The following is a 10,035-nucleotide window of genomic DNA, read 5'->3' as shown; positions in this document are numbered from 1 at the left end:
GGTGGAAAGTGATATGATAAAAAGCACTTGACGCCAGCAACTGGAAGTCTCCATCTTCCCCGTCTATAAGCCGCCAATAACTTGACGTCTCTACTTTCCCCGTCTATAAGCCGCCAATAACTTGATGTCTCTACTTTCCCCGTCTATAAGCCGCCAATAACTTGACGTCTCTACTTTCCCCGTCTATAAGCCGCCAATAACTTGACGTCTCTACTTCCCTGTCTAATTTCTTTCCAGATGAAGAACTCAATCAAGATGATGGAATCTGTTTGGCATTGATCGTTTTTCTACAGGTGCATCTCCAGATATCTGCTACAGTTACGACAGTGAATTTTATTTCGACCAAAAACTCGATCATTTGACAAATCGAACAACAAAAACATGGCAGCAAGTGAGTATACTATATTTCTATAGTGTGGTCCACGTTATAATGGTAGTGGAGGAAGATAGGAGAACAACGTTGCCGATCTCTGTCTTGTCAATGCTTCTATAGAGTGACGGTTTATTGATGAAATATTAACGGTCATTCTCGTTTATTATATTTTATTAAACAGGAAATTATTTTTCAATAGTTTAATAATGATTTTTCATAATTAGGATTTTTTTCTAATTACAGCTGACAGGTTTATTGATGTGATATTAGTAGTTCTATGAACAGTAGACCTCACGCAGTATTCTCATCCACAAGTACTGATTGAAACTATAGACCTTATGGAAATACAGCAATAGACTGGCTTCTCCACACATCTGTGTAATCACTTGTCAACTGATTTATGATGAATAATTCTATAGTCTGATTTTTACCTAATAATGGCGTATGAAGAAGGCTCATTTTTCCTTTAATGTTATCCTTGAAATGCGAAATTTCCAAAAATCTGTATATAGGTGGAGCGCAATTAAAAAGGAACATACCTGTCAAAATTTCATGAAAATCTATTACCGCGTTTCGCCGTGAATGCGCAACATATAAACATTTAAACATTCAAGCATTTAAACATTCAAACATTTAAACATTAAGAGAAATGCGAAACCGTCTCTTGAATCCTAGACCTCACTTCGCTCGGTCAAATATTTTTCAATAATTCATAATGAATTTCATAATATTATCAAGATGAAATATTTTGTTAATTAATTATTAATCTATATTGTTAAAAGACGATCTGGCAACAGAGCAAAGCGAGAAAGAAATAGTGCTATCCGCTTGTTGAATGATAGACAAGGATAGAATACCATTGCTAATCAAACACTGTCATTATAACGTGGACCTCGTCACTATAGTTAGGTAGATAAATAGATAAGATATACATCACGTCTGGGGCTTGGAACTGCGGCAGATAAGTCGAGTGCAAGGAAAATGCAAGACATACCATAATAATTATACATTGAATTTATATTTTGTATCAAATTACTATCCGTCTTTGACTCTGTTAGACTAGGCACACACCATTTAGTCAAGACAAGACAAGACATGATCAGACACAATACTTCACATAGTTGCTTAGATGCAACACAACTTTAGTCATTGCAATTAGTCTTTGCATTTGTCTTCATAAGCAACTATGTGAAATATTGTGACTGAACGTGTCTGATCATGTCTTGTCTGTCTTGACTAACTGGTGTGTGCCTAGCCTTAATCATGTCATTAGACATGTCTTCATAAGCAACTACGTGAAGTATTGTGACTAAAAAGTCTGATCATGTCTTGTCTTGTCTGGACTAAATGGTGTGTGCTTAGTCTTACAAGTCAAAATAGTCCTTCAGACTATAAAAGCACTCCTCCTTCAAACTTCGCTTAAACTCCTTCATCATTAAATATAATACTATCCGCAATCAAATGGTAGTACTTGGTATATCATTACACTAATATAACTTGGGTTTTTTACATACAAAGGCAATTTATTAATTTAACTTGGATAATTTCTATTAGATTCCATCATGTCTTGTCATATATACTTGGTAGCTTCTATTATTTTATGATTCTTTATTACGTTGGAGCCGATAAATTTCCTTAGGTTAATAGGTGAGACAATGCTATCCAACCGAATTAGGAGAAATTGGTAGCACGGCAAATGTTACCCCTGTGGTGGGAACCGAATTACAAAATATGTCCCAAATGGTCCCGGTACACCATGAAATCCTGGTTATAAAAAATTGTTAGTAGGATAGATATCTTGATAGGTTATGAATTATACTGCTGAATGGGAAGTCGGTTCAGAGAGCAAGTTTTAATGAATAGATATCAGTGCATATTACAAAATGGCAAACATTAAAAATGATATAATCTTATAGCATTCCTAAGATTTGATAATTTCAAACAAGAGCAAAATGCTAGGTTTGATGAGCAAATGTAGGTTTGATGATATGAAGCAAGAATTTGCTAGCATTAGCTGGAGCAGGTTAGTATAAACCTTCTATTGAAAGATGTACATGAACCATTGAGTGATAATCATGAAGATGAAAACAATTGAAGCATGATAATAGTAGTGTTAAGATACAAGATCAACTCATTCAAGTTTCTGACAATGTAGGCCTAGTTACTGTTGTTGAAAAAGTCAACCCTAATGAGATAGTAGAATTGAGTAAAGAAGTAGTAGGGAGTTGTCTTCACTGAAAGTCAACTATCATGAAAGTAATATTGCTACATTGAAGGTTAGGAAAACTATAAACAAAGTGAATGATTACATGAGACGGGTTTCTGTGGAGGTTAGGAAATGTAAACAAAATGAATGTGCTTTGAGTCAAGTTGATGAGTTCAACTTTCAACTGAGAATTGAAAAGGTGTATGCAATGCATTCTCAAGTGAACATGACTAACTTTGTAAGCAAAATGGCTTTGTTTAAACAATGAACCATGAATAAAATTTTTTCTTGAAGAAAACAAAACACAAAGTCACCATTGATGTGTTAGTATTCAAAGGTTGTTTCAAGTTGCTTATTTACAAGATGATGACTGTGAATCACATGATGAAAGGGTATTCCTCAGCACACAATGATTAGGAATCCTGTTATGCCGGGATTCAGAATAGCATAATCGCTACGCAGTGTATGGTAAGAGTCCATAATTGTGTCTCTTTTCTTTCCTGTAGCCTATTTTTCTTGGCCCTTAATCTTTTCAAATTTCGATTCTTTCCTGTCTTTGTGTAATGTTCAGTAAATTTCTTCTATTATGCATATCTTAACCAATCTTGTCCATAGTCATTAAATTTGTATTCTTCTGAAATAATATGGAAGTTAAAATAGTAGCTTATTTTCCTAATCTTTAAATTGTTGATAAAACTTAACTTTTCTAAAATCTATCCATTGTAGTGTAATAATTGTTTGCTTGTGGTATATTTTTTCATCATGTATTACATATTTAATCATGTCTATTTTTTTTTAGGTATCATATTAGGTAATTAGGTTTTTCAGAGCAAATATGTCCCATAAAATTTGCCGTGCTACCAATTTCTCCTAATTCGGTTGGATAGCATTGTCTCACCTATTAACCTAAGGAAATTTATTGGCTCCAACGTATAGATTCTTGATAAATTATGAATGGATCTATCGCCTATGAATGAGAAATCCAATTTTCAGAGCAAATGAACTTATAATCTTCAGATGAATTTTGGCAAAATATTACACAAATACACCAAGAACAATATCTTACAAGCCTAAGCATCTAGTCACTACGAGCTAATTACTTATCCAGTTTATATAGTTTTGAAAAACAGTGGCTATTGGCTTATACACAAATAACAATATAGAACAAAATAGAACACTATAAACTGTTTAAAACTCAATTAAAAACATTAATAATTTCACCTTAACAGAAAATTATTTAGAGAGCACAAAATTACAACACACATCAGCCAGCCATGTTTCACAGAGAAGAACAGGAAAAGCCAGCTACAAGGAAGCTTCGTTGTCAGAACAAAAAACCACATCTTGAAATCAGTGATGACTTCATGACACGTCAACAACAAAATTATAAATTACAAGTTTAGAATTCACATTTATATTTGTTCTCAATAAAACTTTATTTTGAAACTATTATTTAAATTTTTATATATCATCTCGATTTAAATAAACCATTTATCTATTAATTCTGTCAACCCAGCCTCGGTGACACCATGGAACAATGCAACAATCATTTACGATAAAAAATTCTCAGTCAAAAAGTTTGTCCGTATATCGATGACTCTGATATTTACTATAAAGTTTCATAGATCTCGAATTGAAGATTCGATTCCAATCAAGAAAAAATGTAATATTACACTATCTATCATTCAGCATATTGATTATGTCTGTTTTTAACATATTTTATTCTTTTTCCATTCTCAGCGCTACTACTACAATGATTATTACTACACCCTTCAAACGGAGGCGGGCTATCCCAAGGTACCATTGTTCCTGATTGTGGGTGGTGAGAAGGCTGTCATAGACGGAGGTTACACCTCAAACTCACCCATGTATCATTTCGGCATTGAATACAGGGCTCTTGTGATGCATCTGGAGCACAGATACTATGGCAAAAGCATGCCCACTGCGTAAGTTATTAATATAATAACTTAAGTTATTATATTATGTCCAAGTATTATTATACATGTCCAAGTCCCCTTGGACATGTCACACCTAGAAAAACATATTCCCTAGCGTGAAATCCGGCCCTGACGAATATTTGATAAATTCTGTCAAATAAGTCAGTAATGTGATATAGTAGGTCTATTTAGGCTATATATTGATAGATTCTGTTAGATATGGCAGTATATGATAATATTTATTTAAATGTATGAACTCAGGGATACTTTCTCGTATTTATAAAATCCTATTATATTAAGCGAGCAATTTCTGTATTTATATATATATCTGGTTATTTATGTTCAACGGATCTCGAAAACGGCTCTAACGATTTTCACGAAATTTGTAATATAGTAGGTTTTAGATATAAAGATTCGATTGCACTAGGTCTTATCCTTGGGAAAACTCGATGAACGACATTAAAAGGATAATTCATCCATGGCTGAAATAGCTGTGGATAGTAAAAAAGTGAGTATGTGAAAAATCAAAATATAGCATCCCCGAAATTCATAAGATGACGTATAGCCAGCGGTAAAATAATAAACACGATCATTTTAAAGAATAAATTGTGTTCTGTCATGGCTTACTCTATCTATAGTAAGCTGTGGTTCTGTTTATCAATAAATATAAATAACGAGCGAAGCTCGGTGCCCCGATATTAGAATTTATAACCTGACGATGGTGTAATCACCGAAACTAGTAGTTACGTTACAATAATTTGTATTCTTGTGGGGTACTATAAAGGGTACTATAATTCTATTTTATAGATAATATTTATATACTGATAGATATATAATGTCAATACTGTCTAGCATAAAAAGGCTTTAGAATAATATGAATAAAATTATTTTTTACTTTTTCACAGCTCGTCAATTTTTATGGCAAGAATGTACGGAGTTTGCATGGTTCTTGACATCAAACCAAAATAGCAGTTTGTTTGCTAATACATTGGGTACAGACTTTTACATTAAACAGTGTGCCGATGTTTTTGGTGATAAGTGAGTATATTTAAATGATTTGAATGGAATTTTTGCTTAATCTATGTTCATCCATCGTAGGCTAGGCCTACATCATTCCTCACATTATTCTATACTATTCCCATTTATCGGTAACAAGAGCATTCTTAGGCTAAATACTGGGTGAATGAACATTAGTGTAAAAAATAAATCTGAACAATATCCCAACTTTAAACATTACGATGAATAAAGATGCATATACAAACCAATTTCACATCAAATTAGGCCTGACGGTACGGTACTAACAAAAGCATCAAGTTTATGATGAAGTATATATTTATTTATTTATGAAAAACATGGAAGCATACAGGATTTCTCCCAAAAATTGTTTCCATAACAACACAATTACAATAGTTCATTATACAGTAAGAGTACAGAAAAAAGAATATTGAAAATAAAATAAAATTCCAGTAAAAATTTACAGCTGTGCTTAGTGAGAGAAGTTGTGTGTATTTTTGCGTTCAAAATTTTATAAAATTACTTGATTAATTCAATATGAAGTGATAATTAAGTGTCATATTTGAATATAGTTTGGTATTTTAATTTCTCTAAATTCAAAATTTTTAGCTTATATATATATTTTTGAACGAAAATTGAACTTGATTGTTTTACACTAGAAACATAACCTATTTTTTGGACATTTATTAATTCATCAAAATTTGGGAATGGAATAGATTTGGGCCAAGCCTGTTTTTCCTTTCTAATCATATTTATATGATTTGTGATTCTGTCCACAAATAAATAAATATACTACTGTAGAGCAATACCATATTACAACAGATGCTTTGAGTAGTGCATTTCAATGATTTGCATATACCCGGTAAGTTTTGTATGTGCTATCCTTCTGAGAGACTCTGACGTCATATTATATACAAAAAAGTATAGTCTCCATAGCATGGTTTGTAAATTGTAAAAATGCAAAAACCAGTGCACCCACTTAAAGTGAATCTAAATCATGCTCCACTATATGATTTCCTTAGGACCTACCCAAGGTATCTAGAATACATGTATTCTAGGTACATTGGATCTACCTACGTTTTTTCGGTTCCCCATATACCTAAGAACATTAATGTTGATGTTGATTGACTTTATACCGCCTCATCTATGAACAAGATTCGCCTAAAGTGAACTTTTTCAGTTGATTTTCACAAACTATATAAATATCATGTATGAAAATAATGTTTGGCAGATGTCATCTGAACCTCAAAAGAAGAATTGATGTGAAATAAACCTGAACCTCAACGAATTCTTTATTTTGAAAGAAACTTTATTAAAAAAATATTTTATTTTTTAAAGTTGAGACTTTATAGCATAAATATTTATGCCAAATTTTTGATCAATACAACATTTTGTTCTTGAGATAAAAATTCCTAAGTGAAAAAAAACAAAATGGCAGCTATATGGATAACCGCTGAGTTTTGGACACTTCAAATACGACATTTGTAGTCTCCTATCATCCAGGAACAATACTCTAAAATCTAAAATGTTCGACACTACTTCTGAAACACTCTGTATAGGATTGTGTGCATAGTTTTTTATTATAGATAATATAGGGTTAATTGTTGGAGTTTGAGATATCTATTTTGAATAACCCTGCATGTTTTCATCAGTTTTATAGTAGTCGAACTGCATAAATTTATCGAGTCAACTTGATACATTTGAAATTTTATTTTATAAATTTTCTTTCTATGTCATTCCCCACAGATTTATCTATTCTGAATCACACTGAATTTTTTAACCAATTTATATTAGTCAAACTGCGTAAATTCTTCGAGCTAACTTGATACATATAAAATTTTATTTTTTAAATTTTATTTCCATGTCATTCACAACATTCATCCATTTTTAATCACCCTGAAATTTTTAAACAATTTTATATTAGTCAAACTGCGTAAATTCATTGAGATTTCTTGATACACCCATTTAAAATGATATTTAATAGATTTATTTCCATGTCATTCATAACAGATTCACACAAGCATTTATAGAAGAAGAGATCAAAAGTACAAATTCATATTACGGTGGGCGACGTAACTACAACCAAAGCAAGTGTTTGTTCACTCAAGGACAGCTTGATCCATGGCAGGCCGCTGGCATCACAGAAGACAATGATAAGAAAGGATATAAAGCACTGATCATGAAGAGTAAGTAATCTTGAATAGTAAGTAGAGCAAGTAAAAAAGAATAGTGGAAGTAAAAGTAATAAGTAGTCTAGGCCTATTTGAAATTCAATTCAATAATTCAATGTTGACCGAACGTAGTGAGGTCTATGTTTTAACTCGGACTTTCTTTTGTCTGTCTGTATGTAACGCGATTACGGCCAAACGCGTTGATAGAATTCGATGAGATTTGGCAGGAATATTCCTTTTTCAACTGCGCGTCGATGTATACACACGGTTTTTTGAGATTTTGCATTTTAAGGATAATATGAAAAGAAAAGGAATTCCTCCATACTCTGATATCATATTTATCATCTACTTTGAAGATAGGATCAATCAGACTATAGAATTATTCATAATCAATCAGCTGACAAGTGGATTATTCATTGCATGCTTTACACAGATGTCTGGCCGTGTCTATTTCTATAAGGTAGGGTTTCAATATTTTCTATGATGCGTGCCCATCAGTAACAATATTCTCAAATTTGAAAAAAATGGTAAGGAAATACCATAGGTAAGGAAAGTATTGCTTTCCGAAAAAAATTAAGGTACCCCAATTTCTAAATTTCTATACGTTTCAAGGTACCCTGAGTCCAAAAAAGTGGTTTTTGGGTATTGGTCTATCTGTGTACACGATATCTCATCTCCCTATGAACGGAATGGCTTGTAATTTGGAATTTAAGGTCCTTACAGTATAAGGATCCGACACAAACAATTTCGATCAAATGAAATTCAATATGGCGACTAAAATGGCGAAATGTTGTCAAAAACAGGGTTTTTCGCGATTTTCTCGAAAACGGCTCCAACGATTTTGATCAAACTTATACATAAAATAATCATTGATTAGCTCTATCAACTGCCCCATATCTGTAAAAATTTCAGGAGCTCCGCCTCATCTATGCAAAGTTTGATTTTAGATTTCCAATTATCAGGCTCCAAATACAATTCAAACAACAATTTCAAGTGTAAAATATTGAGCATGAAAATCTCTACAATTAATGTTCAGTAACATTTTCACCTAAAATTGAAAATTTTAAAAAATCTCGAAATTCGAGAAAATGTGATTATTCAATTCCAAACTGTTGATTCTATTAAATCATTCACTATGAAGAGATAGCAGACCTCGTGTGTCTCCAGCGTTATTGTTCTGTCACCAGCTGGCTCAGATCTTTGAATAGTAGACTTGAGATGCGGGTGAACACTAACGTCAGGTGATCAATCTCATAACGGCAAGGAAAGTTGTGTGAGTGCGATACACCAGATTTTTTTTAATTATAATCGTTTCCTCCCTTTCGTTACGGTACTAAATAAGCTAACTTTAATGAAAGAATGAAACTGCAGATATAGGTTTCCTTCAACACAAAAAAATCATCAGTGTTAGTTTTGATGGTGACCATTGTAATTAGTTGTAATAATATTTTCTGAGTTATCTATTCCTGATTGAAGTAAGAAAATCTTGTGATTCATTCAAAGTAAATGAAAATAGAAAATAGAAAATGTGATCCATTTAAAGTAGCATTTTGTCAATCTTCAAAATTCAAAATCCTCAAATCATTATTCCTGGATCAAAAATCAAGTGAAGAAGCAGTGTGTGATATCATAACCTCAAACTTTGGACAAAATAGCTTCTTATCAAAATTTTTGGAGAGAAATAGTACAGGCTCAGCCTATTTTTTCCTCCAATGTCATAATTATATTATGAGTGTAGTATTTCTTACAATAAATAAATAAATAAATAAAATAAAATTTGAAACCTGTTGTGTTTTCCATCCGGAATATAATATATATTGTAAAACATTATTTTTATTTTATCATGAAAAATTCTGCAACATCTTCCTGCTTTAAATTTAATGAAATTGCGTCGCTTAAATTTGAAATTGAAATAGGCTTCTTCAATGCTGTTTTCCATCAAGAACTGCTTACTGTTAAATAAAAACACAAGTATGTTGTCAAATTCTACACAGTTTTATTCGGTACACGACCATGGTTTCGTGACCACACCGGTCACATTTTCAATCATTTATGGAACGGTTCTACAATATTGACAATGACTCAGTAGAACTTCTTTGTTATTAAATAGGCTATTTTACTGGCCTCTATGTAACATGTTGTATTTTTAATTTTGTTTTTCATTTTTCCTCAGATCTTGGGCACGTGAGAGATCAGGAAGCTGAGAGTGATAGCGATCCACCAGAGTTGGTGGAAGCGAGAGAGGACATCAAAAAAGTTCTTAGGGGATGGATTGAAGCTTTCAATTTTGGACAAAATCCCAATACCATTCCTCCCATAGATTGTGGTGATTGA

The 10,035-nt window shown here is 32.4% G+C and overlaps 2 protein-coding genes across 2 annotated transcripts; both read left to right on the top strand.

Moving 5' to 3' along the window:
* Positions 1-293: 293 nt before the first annotated feature.
* On the top strand, positions 294-4,529 carry LOC111057424 (putative serine protease K12H4.7; the record flags this gene model as incomplete). Its single annotated transcript, XM_039445175.1, has 2 exons — positions 294-391; positions 4,320-4,529. Coding segments are annotated over 2 exons (308 nt in total), but the record flags the coding sequence as incomplete, so codon positions are not given.
* Positions 4,530-4,994: 465 nt separating this feature from the next.
* LOC111060886 (putative serine protease K12H4.7) lies at positions 4,995-10,017 on the top strand (the record flags this gene model as incomplete). Its single annotated transcript, XM_039445174.1, is given in 4 exon segments — positions 4,995-5,028; positions 5,422-5,554; positions 7,541-7,716; positions 9,875-10,017. Coding segments are annotated over 4 exon segments (486 nt in total), but the record flags the coding sequence as incomplete, so codon positions are not given.
* Positions 10,018-10,035: the final 18 nt, after the last annotated feature.

The sequence above is a fragment of the Nilaparvata lugens genome, unplaced genomic scaffold, assembly GCF_014356525.2.
Source record: "Nilaparvata lugens isolate BPH unplaced genomic scaffold, ASM1435652v1 scaffold6317, whole genome shotgun sequence".
Classification (NCBI taxonomy): domain Eukaryota; kingdom Metazoa; phylum Arthropoda; class Insecta; order Hemiptera; family Delphacidae; genus Nilaparvata; species Nilaparvata lugens.
The sequence above is the reverse complement of the archived record's forward strand: the minus strand, read 5'-3'. Positions and strand labels throughout refer to the sequence as shown.